General features: G+C 36.9%; 1 protein-coding gene across 4 annotated transcripts in view; it reads right to left on the minus strand.

Moving 5' to 3' along the window:
- Positions 1-5,685: 5,685 nt before the first annotated feature.
- kaznb (kazrin, periplakin interacting protein b) overlaps positions 5,686-18,654 on the minus strand; it is a 57,265-nt gene continuing 44,296 nt past the window's right edge. For 3 of the 4 annotated variants that reach the window (XM_047810418.1, XM_027144037.2, XM_027144039.2), the window contains 6 exons: positions 16,764-16,952; positions 14,404-14,540; positions 14,004-14,174; positions 10,630-10,810; positions 8,344-8,477; positions 5,686-7,192 (listed from right to left, as the gene is read on the minus strand). In XM_047810418.1, the coding sequence (XP_047666374.1) occupies positions 7,019-7,192; positions 8,344-8,477; positions 10,630-10,810; positions 14,004-14,174; positions 14,404-14,540; positions 16,764-16,952 (986 nt within the window). In that variant the 3' untranslated portion in view covers positions 5,686-7,018. Of the gene's footprint in view, positions 7,193-8,315; positions 8,478-10,629; positions 10,811-14,003; positions 14,175-14,403; positions 14,541-16,763; positions 16,953-18,654 lie in introns of all 4 variants that reach the window. The other variant, XM_027144038.2, reaches the window with a different exon arrangement.

Raw genomic sequence — 18,654 nt, forward strand, 5'->3', positions numbered from 1 at the left:
CTTTGTTCACATTTTGCATTTCATTCAAAGGTTATGCTGATTTATACAAAATATACATAAATACATAATTTCATAAAATTACAATATATGCTACAACAGTAAAGTTTTGTAATGCAAAATGGATAAAAAGTCTACACACCCAGATAATACAGATAAAAAAGATAAATCATCTTTGAGTCAAGATTAAGGAAATCATAAATAGCACCGTCTCTCTCTCTCTCTCTCTCTCTCTCTCTCTCTCTCTCTCTCTCTCTCTCTCTCTGTATATATATATATATATATATATATATATATATATATATATATATATATATATATATATTTTTCTGTGTGTGTGTGTGTGTGTGTGTGTGTGTGTGTGTGTGTGTGTGTGTGTGTGTGTGTGTGTGTGTATGTGTGTGTAAATATGTTCAAGTCATAAGTAAGTTTCAAGTCATGAATGTCAAGTCAAAGTCAAGTGGAGTGTTTTTTTTTAATTTGTCAAGCAAGTCTCAAGTCTCAAATTTGCGACTTAAGTCTGACTCGAGTCAAGTCAAGTCCCCCATTTCTGAGTCATTTAACTCAAGTCGGAGTCAAGTCTCAAGTCATGAATGTCAAGTCGAGTCTTTTTTAATATTTAACAAGCAAGTCTCAAATTTGCGACTTAAGTCTGACTCGAGTCAAGTCATATGACTTGAGTCCCCCATCTATGGTAAATAAACAAACAAACAAATAAATAAATACATACTTACTCAACCTACACACTTATGATCGTTATGGGCTTCACTAGCAATTTTGGGCCCTATGAAAGAAAATGAGACTGGGCCCCCTACCACACCCATTTCGCACCAAACATACAAACCATTTAAAATTATCTCTGGTGGCCCCAAAAGTGCGTGGTCCCTTAGAATCGTCCTAACTTTCCCCCTCTTAGTGGTGCCCCTCATGGGCTTAAACAAACTTTTAGCCCTCCTAAAGACCATCAACTTGGTCTTGGTCTTAGAGACAGGACAGTCAACCATTGCAGTCAAATCTGACAATTAGTTGGCATTCCAAATCCAAATTTCATGATGTAAAGAAAAACATCAAACACACCACAAATGTGAACATTGTGAGCATCACTTAACAAAAACAGCCATGCCATGTAATGCCCTGTATTTTTTTGTAAGGAAATATATCGGAAGAGATAACAGGAGTTCTTAGGCTGATGGAACCTGTAAGTGCAAACCAACTCAATTACTGTAGGTTTGTGCTTCTTTAACTTATATGGAAGAAAACTTTGAGTGAACCAGGCATTTGGAGGGCCTCAGAAAAGCTTTGGCTTCACTCTAAAACTACTGTTGTGCTGTCCATTGTATGTTCTCTTTATACAGTCATTACTATATTACTATCTGGCTTACTACTTATCACAGGAAACTAGTGAGTGAGCTACTGTAAGAATATAAAGTACAATAATTTATTGGAAAAGCAAGGTTAGATAAGTAGACATTATGTAGGAGACAATAAACCAGAAGCTGAAGTCATCGAATTAGATATTAATAGTTAACAAGTCTATCTACGTGATTTTATGCATTGCCTTGTTGCCACACAATTCCCAGATTAGTTAATTACATAGATGAGTCCTGTAGGTGTACAGGTTTTCCTAATAAAGTAAGTGTAAATAAGTCAGACAAAAAAGAAAGTTCAATAAAGGAATGGGCAAATTTCCATCAAATTCAGAACAAGGCAAGACCTTTTCACGCTTAGAGATATAAAGAAAATCCCAAGATTTACATCATGTGACCTACAGTACAGGCCTCTGTAGGCATATTAAATATTTAGGTTCATGCCAACACAATAAAAAAAGACAGTATGGATTTCATGGAACATATTGAAGTTTTAATTAGAAAACATGTTCTGAGGGCAGATTGAAAAATTATTGGTTTACAGAGATAACCAAACCCAGAACATGTCAGACTCCAGCAAACTGAAGCGACCAAAATCATTCAAAAACATGCTAGATTCTGGCTAACTGAAGTACCTTTACAAGTTTGGATGATAATGACTCAAATCTGAGGGAGCAAAGCCAAGATAATGGTTGTTGGTGTAACAGAAAGCTGAAATTATATCTGTTGGTATGTGTATGTATTTATTAGCCATTGTTGAGCCACTATTTTACATTGTCTGCATTCAGCCAGAAAGTGCTGCAGAAAAATTAAGCAAATCAGTGCCTCTGTGACAGCTAACAGCCACACACACACACACACACACACACACACACACACACACACACACACACACACACACACACACACACACACACACACACACACACACACACACACACCACAGAGTAAATTAAATTTTGGCTTTAAGTTACTCTGGCACTAATTGATTGAAACTTCACTTCCTTAAATTTGAATCCGTAATATGTACACTAATGCTGGGAAGGCAATTCCGAGGCAGCCACCATTTTGTACACATATTCATTTACTCATTCCTTTTTTCTTTTTCTTTTTTATCACATATGATACAGCAGGACAATGTTTCAGAGTGCATCAGCAAGTCAAGTCAAGAAAAAAAGGGAAAATGTTATGCTCCAGACTTTGAACCCATCAGATGATATGAGATCATAGGTTTGTGCCTAAACAAAAGCATTCAAACATCAGAAAACATAAAAAAAAACACCTACAGATATGTTGGTGAGGACAATTTAGGCCCTGATAAATATAAACATTGACTGACTGGAAGGAGTGTGGCCTTTTTTGTATTTTGACTGTATATGAAAATTATGTATTTACATCCAAGGATTTATTAAGGATTTTACCACAGGTTCAGCTTCTTTTCACATGTCTACTTTTCTTTTAATAGATAACTTTTACAAACACCTGCTTAATTTTAGGGGGTTTTACAGGAGTTCTGTCTGCATATGTCATGTAAATAAGGAATACAGAGCTTGCCCACATGTCATATGCCTTATTTGTGTATTGTGCATATTTGTGTATACACTATATGGATAGTTTTTTTTTTACATACTTTTGACTTTATAGTATGCACATAATGAATTTGACACAATCTATTCCTTACTTATTAATTTAATCTGCTCTGATTCTGTAGTGCTCAAAGGCCAGGAGGCACTTCCTTTGATACCATTTTTTTTATTATTTTATTTTTTTGCTTTTACACAGCCCCTTCTCCAGATTCTAATCCATCAATTGCACCAGCACCTACAGCAGGACAAATACAACACTGACACCATGATTCTTTACCCACACAAACCATTATACCACACTTATAAGGCAAACACCACAGCCAGCTCATCTATTTGTTGAGCTCTGTTGTTATTTATCAGGTAATGCATTAATTAACCCCCAGAAAATTAAGACGTAAAATGTAAAAAAAAAGTTAAAGGAATTGTGTGTGATTTGGGAACAGATTAAAAACACCTATTATGTGGACATAAGCTGGGGTTCCAGCTCCTACACGCACGCACGCACACACACACACACACACACACACACACACACACACACAGACACACACACACACACACACACACACACACACACACACACACACACACACACACACACACACACACACACACACACACACACACACACACACACACACACACACAGAGAGAGAGAGAGAGAGAGACTGTTTAGATGACGGGCCAGCAGAGGGAAGCAGAGTCATTCCTTATTGAACTAATACATCGTCTAAGGTTGATTGTTTGGGTGTCATGCACCGAATTCATATAGGCACCTATATTTAGTATATACAGTATGTTAGAGTATTTTGTGTTTGTTTGTGTTCTTATTTAATTGTTTCACTTTGGAAGTCTATGGTAGCCCTTATAATATATATCAGTATATAATATATTGTGAAATTTGGCACACATTGGGATCACTACCTGCCCTGCGATGGGTTGGCACTCCGTCCAGGGTGTATCCTGCCTTGTTGCTCGATGACACCTGGGATAGGCACAGACTCCCCGTGACCCGAGGTAGTTTGGATAAGCGGTAGAAAATGAGTGAGTGAGTGGGATCTCTACCAGTTATAAGTACACCATTTTTGGGCTCTAACCTTCAGTTAATGTCTAAATAACTGGCAAAGTGAGTATTCCCAGGGAATTCACCAGAGCTGCACAGGTTATTACTGGTATCCTCTTCCAATCCTCCATAATGACACCACAGAGCTGCCAGATGTTAGACACATGGCTCTTCTCCACCTTCCATTTGACGATGCCCTACAGGTTCTCAAAAGGGTTAATGTCTGGAGACATAATGGACATGGCCACCTCATCATCTTCACCTTCAGCTTCCTCAGCAAGGCAGTTGTCATTTTGGTGGTGTGTTTGGGGTCATTGCCTTTCAGGCCAGTTTCTGAAGAGAGGGAATCCTGTTTTGCTTCATAATGTCACAGTACATGTTACAGTACATAGTATAGGAAATGGTTCCAGTAACTCATGCTCAATTCATCATGGATCGGTTATCTTCAGCAAACCGTTTGTGGGCTTTCTTGTAAGCCAACTTTAGAAGAGGCCTCCTTCAGGGATCGACTTTTTGAACATATGGTCTGAGCACTGACAAGCTGACCTTCCGCTTCATCAACCTCTAAACCTCTAAAGCAATGCTGGCAGCAAACATGGGTCTGTTTTTTGAAACACAGTTTCAGGGTGTTACCAAGCCTTCTTATAGCCTAGGCCATCTTTGTGGAGAGCAACAATTCTAATTCTCAAATCCCTAGAGCAGGGGTGGCCAATCCATGGCTCCCGAGTCGCATGCGGCTCTTTGCCCTGTTTCATGCGGCTCTTATGTTCATACCTAAGTTTGTATTTGTGTCTTTTTAATAGATATTGTATTTGTTCGTCCCCGTGACCCGAGAAATTCGGATAAGCGGTAGAAAATGAGTGAGTGAGTGAGTGAGTGAGAGTGAGTGTATTTGTTCGCTTTGCTTGATTTCAATACGGTATTTTCGTCAAACGAGCATGTGAGTGGAATGAAAATACCTCAAAGTTTCCCAGTAGGAGCAAGATCATTTGAGTAAACAATTTGTGTCAAGTTCGCTCTCAAAATGGCAGTGAAAAAAGGTGATGTTCATGTGTGCCATGTGTATAATGTGGCTCTTTGCGGTAACACAGTAAAAAATGTGGCTTTTGGTCTCTGACTGGTTGGCCACCCCTGCCCTAGAGATTCATTTGGTACCATGTTCAACATGCAGTGGTCAGTATGAGAGAATTATACTCAAAGCAACAAATTTCAATTGCTCTTATACAAGATACACAAGTTTATATGGTCCTGACCTTGAACAAACAAACATGATTAAATGATCCTTAAACATAGGGTCTACTCACTTTTGGTTCCAGCTATTTTGAATATAATGGCTGTATGTTGAGTTATTTTTAGAGGAAAGTAAATCTATACTGCTATACAAGCAGCACATTGACTGCTCACAAATATATCAAAAAATAATTGTCTCTTAAGAAGATATACTAAAATGGTTGCTGAAATATAAGGGATGTACTAAATTTTGAGAGATACTATACACACATCTATATCTTATCAGTGGCAATCTTCAGATGTGTGTTGATTATAAAGAAAATATGACAATATACCATACCGTGGTCTGGCCTTTTAGGTCTTCACAATAGGCTGATTAAATGTACACAAACATTCATGTGAACTCACAAAGCCAAGAAGATATCAGGCATGGATGTTTTATTTAAAATAAGTTTTATTTTTGCTTTTGATTTATCATTTCTGTTTCCACAACATTAAAACCTTTTTATTTGCTGTGAAATTGCCCGTAATCTTGTTTCACTTAAATAACCTTGTTCTTAATGTTTATATAATTGTCTTAAATAGATTTTATCTTGTGTCTTACATACATTACAGATTTACAATGGGAAATTTTTAGAACACACAAAGAATGCTTAAAAAAGCTTAAACAAAAATAATGTTTAACATGTCAAAGGTGAGAGATGCATGGTGTCATTTGGTTCCTTAATAAATGAGATTATGTTATGAAGTTATGAAAGCAATGCACACTATTTTTTAGTTGTTTTTTTTAACTAGATCTGTTTGTAAGTACATTGTAAGTTGAACATGTCAATACTTTCTTAGTTTTAAAACATTTCACAGTCCATAGTCATGGATATTGGGCCATAGGAGATCTAATAAAAGGAAATTTAAATACCCATTAAAGCATTAAAGAATAATAAATGAACAAAAATAAAATGAGAAATTCAGGATCTATGTAAAACAAACACAATGTGCACAAAAAATATTATTAACAGCACAGCAGTAATTCAAGTGTCCAGTTTATAAAAAGAGACATACATTACCACAACACTTTCTCACGCAAATGTGCCTATGTTGTATATTACACAGTACTGTGCAAAAGGCACATAAATCTCATTAAACATAAAGAAAATATAATCATTTCTTTAACCGTTTACTATAAAATAAACAGTTAAAAAAAACAACCCAAATCAATATTTAGCTTGACCACTGACTGGTTTTATATACAATTTCGTGCAAATTCATAAGGAAAGGACACTTCGGCAGATATTCATTTGCATCTGTTACTACAGGTAATTTCATTCAAGCTCTACAAATGTTTTTATCTGAAAAGTGGTTTATTACTTAATTTACTACTTTTTTAATGGCATAAGACCTTTCTCTGTAAAACTGAGTTGTTTTGGGAAATAAATATTTGGAAACCTTAAATTTGAAGATAAAAATAATAGGGAAGGCATAAAATAAACCTCTAATACCAAATGTGTATAAATAATCTAGGGTGCCTAAGACTTGCGCAGTACTGTATAATTTATGTATGTAAACATATCTACATATGCCTAAATATATAAATAAATATAGATTTAATTTACATAAAATATCATTAGTGTATTATGAACATTTCAATGAGGCAGCAGGTTTTTCTCGTTCTTGTGGTTTTGAGCAAATATAGCACACACACAGACCCATGTACTCAACCATAAAGTCCTACATACACACATGCTCAATCATGCACACATGCATGCACACACATTCAATCACCAGTCAGCATCTTCCCGAATATAATAATTAGGGGACGATGTACCATCAAACAGGCCAGGGTCTAGAGACTTGTGCTGTGATTTTCCCCGGACAAACACTCGAGATATTGAACCCAGGCTCATCTTCTGCTTATTCTTCTTACGCTTCTGGTCCTCGAGGTCCTCCATGGACTGAGCCAACAACAGCAAAACAAGTGAGCAGGTGGTGAGTTAGTCAGAGTTTATAAGTAGGTTTACAGAAAGCAATTGTCTCTTCAGAAACAGGGATTTGGTATCAGCCTCATCTTGTCTTATAATTTTGTTAATGCTTCTTAAGGGTCATGTTCAGGAGCTACATCGCAAATAAACCTACATAATCATTAAAAAAAATCTTCTGCTGTTGTAAATATTGCTTTCATCGATTTTGACATGGAATTGAAAACACAATCAAAGTGCATTATTTTGGTGATATAAGGTAGCATATGACATTTCCTGGGCTAAATTAGAACATCATGGCAACCTACTGTAAACTTGCAAACATGAAATATCACAAAGATGTGATGTCAAACATCAAAATGCACCAGAACATCACAAGTTCAATCACAATCCTTTCTTAAAGGTAAAAAAAATCAATCTGTAGAAGCCTTAATTGTGTTCTCCTTACATAAGTCAGCACAGAAAGTGTGACAAAACAAGCTTATCTGGAAAATGGAGTAATTTCATAATAACGTCAGAACTAAAACTGATAAATGCACACTATATATATTACAGTCATAGGAAAAGAAAAATATATTTGCCTTCATTCTAGATGTTTATTAATCAAGGCCTAAATAACAATTGGTGTCCTCATCAGGTGACTACAACAAACAGCTATTTTAAAAAAACAACAACAACATTAATGAACCAAAACAAACAAACAAACAAACAAACAGCCTACAATTCAGCCTACAATTCAGTAAGCTGTTAATTATTCTCTTAATGATTATTTGTTAATCTGTTTTGTTTTTTTGTTGTCACCTGAGGTCTTGTTTGTTTATATAAGTTGGTGAGAACCACTTAACTGTTGTTTCAGCCCTGTCCTTTCATTTTTCCCATGACTGTATATTAGTTATCTTGAAGGACATATGTAGGTGTCATGTAACCATCTGAGCACTCCTCTTAAGTAAAGTCTTACCATACTGTTTGATTATTCTTTTTAGTTTATTAAAGCACCGTATTACTTGGATTGACAATCAAAGGCTGAACCCTAAAGCCCTGCTGCTGTGCAGAGATGTGATGGAAGGAGTTAAAAAGAGAATTTGGGAGGGGTGATTACTTGGTCGAGGGTGCCAGGCAGATCTTACATTGCAGAGGGATTGAGTCCGATGGTGAGGAGAGTTCAAGTCACTGGGTGTAGATGAGCGATCACCATCAGCTGCTGTTGTGTCTGAGAATACTGAGGGCTGGCATGAGTGACACGGGCTGATTCGCAATGCAGCTGTAAGAAACATACAAATAAAGCTTTGTAGAGTATTTAAAATTTAAGATTTAAGATTGTCCCTCTTTAAGCTGTGGCCACCATAAGGGTGTAAATCATTTTACAACAAAACACTTAAATGGTTGATGGATGTTTCCATGCACAGCATTAAGATAGAATCATTTAGTGGTTGAACTGACATTTAATTATAATCTGCAAAATATTATTTATTAGCAATCAACAATGTTTAACCTACTGAAAGCTGTTAAAGTTCAATTAGATAAAGATGTGTGTATCTCAACACATAACTCAGCGTGTGAGTAAACTGTAGACAGAAACAAATGTGCCTTAACCATCCTCTGTCATGCCCCTTCTCTGAATTGTCTTTTCTGACATTAATTTTTATTTACATTGTTCTGTACTTTGACCATTTCTTTAGCTGAAAAAGCAGACAAGTGTAGATCAACTCAAGTCAAGTCAAGAAGCTTTTATTGTCATTTCAACCATATATAGCTGTTGCAGTACATAGCGAAATGAGACAACGTTTCTCCAGGATAATGGTGCTACATAAAAACAAAGACAGGGCTAAGGACTGTACATAGTCTTAGCCACATAAAGTGCAACTGTGCAACCTGGTGTAAATAGTACAGGACAAGACAAACAAGACAGACAAGACAGTGCAGGACAAAAAGTGCAAACAGAAAGTTACAAGACAATACAAAAAGGACAAAACATACAATACATAAAGGACAATAAGCAGTAAACAGAAACAGCAGCCACCGACCAGTGTAAATACTGTATGTGAATACTGAATGTTCAAACAATATTTTGTGCAGTAACATTAGAATGAACACAGTTTCTTAGCAGCAGGTCCTTGGGATAATATATAGAATTGTGCAAAAAACAGCTAATGACTGCAGTAAAAAGTATATTACATACAGTAGTTTGTGTGTTTGTGTGCATTCTACAAAATGAGAGTGGTACAAATCAGTGGTTTAATTTGTTTTTCTGGTAATTTGCCTACATTTATAAATAAAATGCAATAGAATAAAATATAATTGCTTAGAAAATAATAGCCAAGTTGATACAAAATACTAGAATTCTAAAACAGCAGACAAAATGCATAAGATGGTCTGGTCTTTATCAACAATCGGGTCTGTCCTGAACTCCTCAGGAGCTCTCGGTTGCACTATTATTAACGGTTGTAGAAAGGACATTATTTATATTTACATTATTTACTGTCAAGTGTCACCCAAATGAGGATGGGTTCCCTTCTGAGCCTGGTTCCTCTCAAGGTTTCTATTGCAAGCACAAAATTCTGAGCATTAAGCAATGATGTTATATACAGTATTGGAATGGAGAGCACTATTGACCTCCACAGTGCAGACTCAACTTGAGTCACTGTCTTGCACAGTAAATGGAAATTCTGAGTCAGAACCTGTGCAATAAAGACCATTGGAGCCAGAGTCTAAGCAACAGATATATAGCCTCTCACCCTTCCCTGCTAGCTATGGTCCCTCATTTTCTTCATGCAAGGAGTATGCATTATGACAGGAAAATATTTTAGATTGATTTTGATTTATGACTGATCTTCAACTGTTTATGTTGATCAAAAGTAATTTAAGTATAAATAACTAATGCAATATAGAGAAGGAAATTATACTGGTAATCAGTAGTCAACATGCAACACATTTGAACATTAGGAAAAATGCTGCTGTTCATAAGTTTTATCTGAATGGAGAAATATATTTGTAAAAGAGTGACTGGCTTAGCTACTTTGAGTTGTAAGGCCAAACAGTCAATAGTAATTTGTTCTGAAATTTATCCATTGTTAGCTGAATTGGGTTATGTCATTTGTTCACAATTTGGTTTTTGTTTCACTGTGGTAATTCATTAAGTTTAATACAAATACTAATGGTGGTATCAAACTTAAATTCTATAAAAATGATTTGTGGAGAATTAAAAATATAACTTTGGTTTGTTTACCAGTCACTTTTATGGGTATGGGCAGGGTTAAAAACTGTAGCACGCCAAGCCACTAGAAGGCTTCATTGACCATTTGGCTTCACTTTTGAATCCTTGTTTTGATGTTCGCTTATAGCTATAACATTGTGCTTTACAGTACATACTGGCAAATCTAGCAGAAAGTTGCTGGTTGTGTATGTGCGTGTACCTTGTCTGTCTGCAGAGTGACAATGGTGCAGGGACTGCTGGCTCTGTCTGATAGCTGCAGTGAGAGGAAGCTCGGCCGGCATCACCCACTCCTGAATACCGTTCACCACTGGCTCTGAGGGCATGGTTACTGAGTGGCGTTTTGGTACATCTTTAGTGAGGGTGGCCAGAGACTGTTTGGCCTAGAGGAGAGCAAACAGTTCATAAACATCACAAACAGTTTATATTTATGATATAGCAAAAACATAACAAAAGCTAAGCAAGGAAACATAGAGGCACCAGGACATAAATAGTGTTATTAAAAAGAGAGAAAACAAAAGAGTTATCAGCCTTTTCAGATCATGTGACTAGAAATGGCTGTTGGGAAATGGAGGTTTCTGGCTGAAACCACCTGTGAGGGGATAGATTCCAACCCATCCTTCCCCAAGCTCCACAAAGCAAACTGGGGAAGCCACATTCAAATCGATGCAGATTAAAGAAATTAAAGAAAACATGAACCAATGAACATGAAACATGACAATGAACATAAGACAACAAACATATGCATGTGAAAATAGTCAAATAAATAGGGAGTACATGAAACCGATGTAAATTATTACATATAATTTTTATGAAATACAATGTGTGAGGCTGCTTGTCAGATCAAAAAAATGTTTAAAAAATGTAATTGATATGCATGCTACAACACAAAGCTTATGAAAGAGAAATGTCTAAGCATATGTGATTTTAGGGAAGTCAGAGTAATTTGAGTTAAAAAGTAAATAGGCTAGCAATGATAGACTGGGGTGGGAAGCCACAGTGAGGACAAAAGTCACTCTGAAGGGAATATAGTGGCTGACAGTCTAGAAAAGGTGCACCAGGCAACCATTACAAGATAGAATATTACCAAAACCTGCTTCAGTTTGTTAGGAAGCTAGCTGTGAGATCTAAATACTTGAGAAAAAAAATAGTCCTGTACATAGCCTTGACCTGATTTTACAAGGCTGGTAGGAGCTTCTACCATTAGACTGATGTTGGCGCAAAAGGTGGTTCTTCCAAGTACTAGCCTGAAGAGAATAAATTCTTATTTTCAGTTTGTTATTTTTTAAAGATCTGCTGATAAATGATGGATTTTTGACTTTCTTTTTAATTTAAAAACTGTTTACTCACATCAGCTACTGAATATTAGTAATGGGAGATTATTTAAAAAAAAATTTTTTTTAAATAATCTCCCATTACTAATAGCACACAGCAGCAACCATCATAAACAAAGCTATTCCAGAGTTCCATGTTGCCTGTGATTGGTAAATATCAAGTGAATAATTTCTGAATCATCAGTGGTATTAGGTAATCATGCTTGATAAATCATGAGTGGCAGCTTTTTCCATTTTGATGAAATACTAATTATGTCTTTAATAGTGCCCCAGGTGGTCTAGCGGCAGGATCTCACACTCTCATTGTTGTGGATTGGGTTCAATTCCCCGGCAGGGCGCTAACCTGTCCACTGAATCTCAGTGCCTGTCCCGAGCCCAGATAAAAATGGAAGGGTTGCCTCAGGAAGGGCATCGGGCATAAAACATGTGCCAAATCTAATATGTCGTCCTCGTGGTCTGCTGTGGCAACCCCGAACAGGAAGCAGCCGAAAGAAAAAAAAAACTTTTTTTGCTATTTGCTAGATATAAGCTTAAGCTCCAAAGATTCAGACATGTTTCCTGATGTTATGCAGTTGTGGGGCAGAGCCTGCCCACTGCCTGTTGCCCCCTTTAGCTCTATATAGACCTGTTTACAGTCCACTATTTAACCGACTAGGACATTAGTGTTTTCTTGTGTAAATGGTGTGAGAGGTCCCAAGGTCAGAATCTAGTACCAAGAAGGAGAGTGGCTGATCCTGGTGGGACTAATCCCTTAACGTCAGTGCCACTACTTCTAGGACAGGAGTGGCCCAGCTTTCTCCTGAGCAGTAGCCGGGCTTTCTTCTGGGCCCTAGCCAAAATAGCTCCCAAGCACTCTGCCAGTGGAGACTAAAATACTCACAAATGGGGGGAGCTTTGAGTGCCAGCAAAAGGAGCACAAATGTCTGAAGCATTACTGAAGCCAGGGGCTGCCAATCAAGGGAAGACAACATAAAACAAGCAATTACTTCCTGCCTTGTACTTCCTAGTCTGTACATGTTTGGATGTATTTTAAGTACTAGACATGAGCATACCCTACGGAATCTCTACTGTTTTTATTGATTTTTTTTGGGCTCCCTAATTATCACAACACATGACAGTGCATCAGGCTGGTGATTGGCAGATAATTCTCATATCATAAGAAGGTGCATTGGAATGCAATTATCAGCAGCCATAAACTACACCAATTTTTCCACAATTCAAATCAAAAAGCCATGATACTATTGTTGCCCATGATTGCTAAAATTGTGGATTTAAGCTCTAGGAAATTAATTAATACATGAGCACGGTTGCCACAGTGGATCATCTGGTCCACACATTTGATGATTTTACACTGGATGCCCTTCCTGATGAAAACCTCCCATCTTATCTGGGCTTGGGACCGTCACTGAGAGTTAACCCCAATAATGTGATTTGGGAGTTAATATGACAATGAAAGCAAAGGTTCCTGCCACTGGATCTCCGGAAAACATTGCTGGCACATGATTGGTTGATTAGATGATTGCATGGATGTTCATGTGTTATCAGGAGAGTATATTTTATAGTATGATGGCCCTATACCAGCTGTATCGTTACAGTGGCAAGTTATTAAACACAAAATGTAGGTGATATAAACTAAAGCAACTGAAATTTAAAGCCATTATACTATGATTGACCATAATTGCTAGAATTTTAGATTTGAACTCTAAATAAATCAAAGTGCTTCAGTAAAAGAGCCACTGATATTTCCAGTGTTAACATGCTTCAGAAATACGTTCATTAAGATTCACTTGGTTTATAATTAAAGATTTTTCCTCTAGCACTTTGACAATTTTTACTACATAAAAGTATGTTCATTTTATGTTATTCTAATTATTCCTACAGTGAAACACAGAACTTGCAATGTTTTAGGGCTTTTCTTCACTCTGTAAATAGCTTTGTGCAAATACAGTATGAATAATTTAACCCTGTGCGAAATTTTACAAGCAATGACTTGACATTAATACAGAAAAGCACACCGAGATGAATTAAATAAACATTGGCAAGAAAATTAAATTCTGTGTGTTATGGGAAAAAAACTGTAGGTTGGACAGACCAAGCATTTAAGCAAAATAATAATGTTCTAACTGTGCGAACAGGCACTCCATAGTACCCAGTATGTCTATAAGTAGTAGTGTACATCTAATCTCTGTATCTCTGTCATGTCTCTCAGCAGAAGTGAAATTGTAAGGTGTGTGTGACTTACCATGGCAAGCTCAGCTTCGAGCTCTTTAATTCTGTTCTCCTTCATGTCAATCTGTGAGCGCAGGAGGCCAGAGTGTTCCATGGACTCTTTGGTCTGCCTTCGCAGGTCCCATTTCTCTCTTTCCAGCAGGTCCTTCTCCTTTGCTAGAGACTTCACTGCATCCTCACTCTCCTACACACACACACACAAAGTAGAAGCAATGTCAGAGTTTTATTCATGTCCTGGAAACGTGCTATTTTGCTTAGTCAAGCTAAAAGAAGTGTTACTCTACAGTATATGGCTTATTAAGCAAAACAACAGTACAACAATTGTTCCTATTGTTACACTGATGTCATAAGGCCTTGAATATTTAGATGTACTGAGGCTAATGGGTGTCATGAGGGATAATGAGCACACAGACCTTTCTATGCTGGTCATAGTTCCTGATGAAGTCTCTGAGTTGTTCCTCTCTGCTCTCTAACGTAGTATACAGCTGCTGCATCTGGTTCACTAAGTCAGCCTTCTCTGCCTTTAACCTTGTACGGTCACATTTCATAGCTACACACACACACACACACACACACACACACACACACACACACACACACACACACACACACACACACACACATTTTCTTCATCTGCCAATTTGTTGAGATTTTAACCTTCATGCTAAAGTGGAAAAATTGTCTTAATCATTTTCTTTTAATTCTGAACTGCTGTGTAAAATAAATGCTACAGTTATAACTTAAATTGAACTATTTAGTATGTAGTACAGCTTCTAAGGGCCAATACAGACCATGAGAATGTTCAAGATTAATAAATGCTACTAAATGCTACTTACAAAAAAAAAAATCTTTATGTCAGAAAATGTCCAACATGGTGGGTATTTATATATTACGTAAAGTTATATTTAAAACTCCCTTGTGCTTTGTATTAGCTATTGTGCAACAAAACTATGCCACAATTACGCTTTCAAGTTTTGAAGACAGGCAAGAGTGACATCTCCAACCCCCATCCAAACACAACAATGGGCGTGGTGTTGGGTTTTGGTAAGGATCACTGAACACAATTTAACCAAATACAAAGTATTTATTCAATTTGTGTGTGTGTGTGTGTGTGTGTGTGTGTGTGTGTGTGTGTGTGTGCGTGTGTGTGTGCGCGCGCGTGCGTGTGTGTGTGTGAGAGAGAGAGAGAGAGAGAGAGAGAGAGAGAGAGTAAGAGAGATTATGACTGGTGTTTATTGTAAGTGTAAACCTTTTTGGACTCCTTTATCATTTGTAATGTTGGATCCCATTTATAACAGTTCGGCTCAAGCCCAGCCAATTTTAAGGTCATGATTGAAGACAAATGTCCCGTTCAGAGACAAGCTGGTTCGTGTTTAGGTTTTGTTCAAACCGACCATTGAAAATACCCTCTCGGCATCAGCATTACAATGTGGAAGCAATAAAACCAAGGCTGCGATCTTTGATGATAGCCTGCCAAATTGGTTCAATTCAGTCATCTTTGAAAAAAGGAACCGGGGCCTCCATTACACAAATGTTTTCTGGCACCATCTCAGGGTCCCCAGTTTGAGAACCACTGGCCTAGACTACTTGTTCTGAGCAGGTGTTGTCAGTGAACAGGCTCTAAAATTGTTGGATAAGTTACAGACACTCATAAAAAACTGATGCTGATTATCTGGGAAACATTCTCTAACAGCAGTCAAAATGTCATTGTTTGTGTAAAAACAAAGTTGTTGTAACATTAAAACAGGAGATCATGACTTACTCTGTGCTCAAAGTGATGCTCGCAGCTCCAGTGGTTTTCTCTGTGGGTGAACGAGGATGATGCTGAACAATTCCGGGATATGCTTTTTTTTTTTTTTTTCATTGGTTGTTGCGTTAAATCTTACCCATATACAGTAGTGCTATTTTCTGATTGGCTATTGTGTAGCCTCTTTTTTTGATTGGCTGATAAATGTCAGGCTCGACTAAGAGCTACAGGGCAGACGCACTTTGCATTTGCACAGGTTTGCATTTGTCTGAGGATTACATCGATTAGAGTAAATTTTGATATTACGTAGGTAAATATATTTTATTTATGGTGTTAATGTTTATTTAGCAAATACCAAAATGTGTTTACACAGTAGCTAGCCAGCCAGGAAATCAGATATTCTAAATGTAAGCTTGCACTATTTCACTGACAATTTATAAGGTTAGCAAGCTCAAGCTGTTATGCTCTTTATATTCTATCTTCTCTGTTAGCCAGTTTTCTGTTATTTTAAGTACAGTACTGGTCATAAGTTTAACCACGTTACTATTTTTAATGTTTTTGAAAGTCTTTTATGCTCATCAATCCTGCATTTGATTCAAAATACAGGATAAAACTGTTTGTGAAATATTGTTGTGAAATATTATTACAATGGCTGGATTCTTTGCTTAATAAAAGTTTTACATTTAAAATTGCAATAATATTTTTTTCTTTGATCAAATAATTTTCTTTTTCTTTGATCAAATAAAAATCAAAAATAAAAATAATGATCAGGTTTAAACGAGCATTAGAAACTTCTTTCAACATCTTAAAAAAATGTAATTTGTACATTTAAATCCATATTGGATTACATGCGTCAGCTTATGTCCAAACAAAATGTTTATATTTATGTATTGTACCTCAAGAACACATTTGGCTGATGAGACAATACAAAGACCTTTAGAGACAATAGAGTGCAATGATGGTGTTCGTGATCCTGTACTCAGAGGGTTGTGGAGTATGAATGAGACCCTAAGGTGAAGTCCAAACCTTGTAAGGCCTCTTTGGCACAATCCAGTTCACGTTCTTTCTCTGCCAGCTGTATGCGGAGTGCAGTCGTGGACAGTGAATTTGGTGAACAACCCTGCATTTCCTGCAGGTCCTTATTCAACATTTCCTTCATCTGCCTGAGCAGTTGGAGCTCTTCCTGCAGCCGAGTGACCTCCTCTCTTAGTAGCACTGTATAAAGAGAGAAGGACAGACAGAGAGATAGAGGTCTGGATTTTCAATATCATAAAGTACCATTAATCATATTTACAATACACACATTGTACACTTTATTGATCTCAAAATATTTTTCCCTTTAGCATTACTAAATTCTAGAAATACAAAATTCTCAATTTTTGCGGAGGGCAATCATATTATCTAATTTCTGAACACAGTAAATAAGTGTGGCAAAATGATCAATAAACTTTCACTAGAGTTCCTGTTTTCACTCTACATGACTCTACACAAATCTGGGCACTGGCAGTAATTCCCAATATAACATATAAAATATAAAAATAATGACATTTTAAAAGGAAGCCAGATCTCCAGACAGCAGTCCCTTCATTTACCTGGCAGGGTCAAATAGAACGAAAAGCAATGTGTGCTGTGTGCCATTATTAGTAAGCTGAAATTGGAAATTGGAAATAACTGTTGCAATGTAAAGATTATGTCCTATAATGCCAGGGAAACACAATTTATTATTTACAATTTATAGACAGCATAATCCTGCTTCTAGTCATGACAGGTTTTGGAGGTTTCAAAGCTGATACAAAGAGGAAGGAATGAGAGAGAGTGCATTGGTCTCTGTCTTCTACCTCCTGGGAGAAGCAGGTGCTCTCATGGAGCAGAGATCTTTTGAAGTATTGCAATTAATTCTATTAATCATTTGTTTACCTCAGATTCAACTTATTTAGGGTGGTGGCAAGTGCCATATCTGTACAGGATACTAATATGTAAACAGGAATATCAGGAATCAGCCAATCGCATATCTTTGGACTGGGGGAGCAAACAGCGGTACCCAGTATCAACTCCCAAAGCATGGAAAGAACTTGCAAATAAAAGGGGAGATGAGGATTGATTAGTCCCAAACCAGATGTCATGTTGTTAAAGGGTTTTCAGTACAATTCATTTACGTTTTATTTGTTTTATTTGTTCTATCCTTCTAGGGTTTGTCAGATATGTTTGTTTACCAGGATGCATTTTCATTGCTGGTGATTTTTGCCAAGCATTTTTTCTCACTGTTGCTAAGTTTTAGTTTTGCTCTTATTCCAGTTTCTTGTTCCTCATGTTTTGGATCATCCTCACTAATGTTTGCTGATTGCCAAGCCTCTGCCTTTTTCCTATTATAATTATAAGCTATGTTTTGGATTTGTTTGCCTGCTCTTTAAATAAAATATATTTTACTGCACCTGCATCCATCCTCCACTCATATTACCTGACAAATGATTTCACTATTATTGTGGATGTGGAAGTGTGGTGATTAATCTGCCTTGGATATTTTAATGAATTGAATAAATGTGCATTATGTAATTAATTGTTTTTGCTGTTAATAAATCATTTGAATTGTTGTATCTCAGCCTTCATTCTCAGTCTCCCCCTTTAGACCAACAAACCTGTGTACTTATCTGCTAATCTTGTAAGAGTCCCCTGTACCTAACTAGGTGGCATAGTTGGCTTAGTTGATGTACTTAATTTGTGCTCTAATATATATATTTGTCGATTACTTTGCCACAATCTGCACAGGATAGATTCCATATTTTGGTGTATTGTAGCTGTGATTTGTCTCTTTTTTCTAGTTTGTCTGTTTTGTGTTTGAATTATATAATTTTTTTTAGCAGTGCCGTGGGATGGTTGAATTTGGAGCAGCCTGGGATCTAACTTTTGTGTTTGTACC

The sequence above is a fragment of the Tachysurus fulvidraco genome, chromosome 2, assembly GCF_022655615.1.
Source record: "Tachysurus fulvidraco isolate hzauxx_2018 chromosome 2, HZAU_PFXX_2.0, whole genome shotgun sequence".
Classification (NCBI taxonomy): domain Eukaryota; kingdom Metazoa; phylum Chordata; class Actinopteri; order Siluriformes; family Bagridae; genus Tachysurus; species Tachysurus fulvidraco.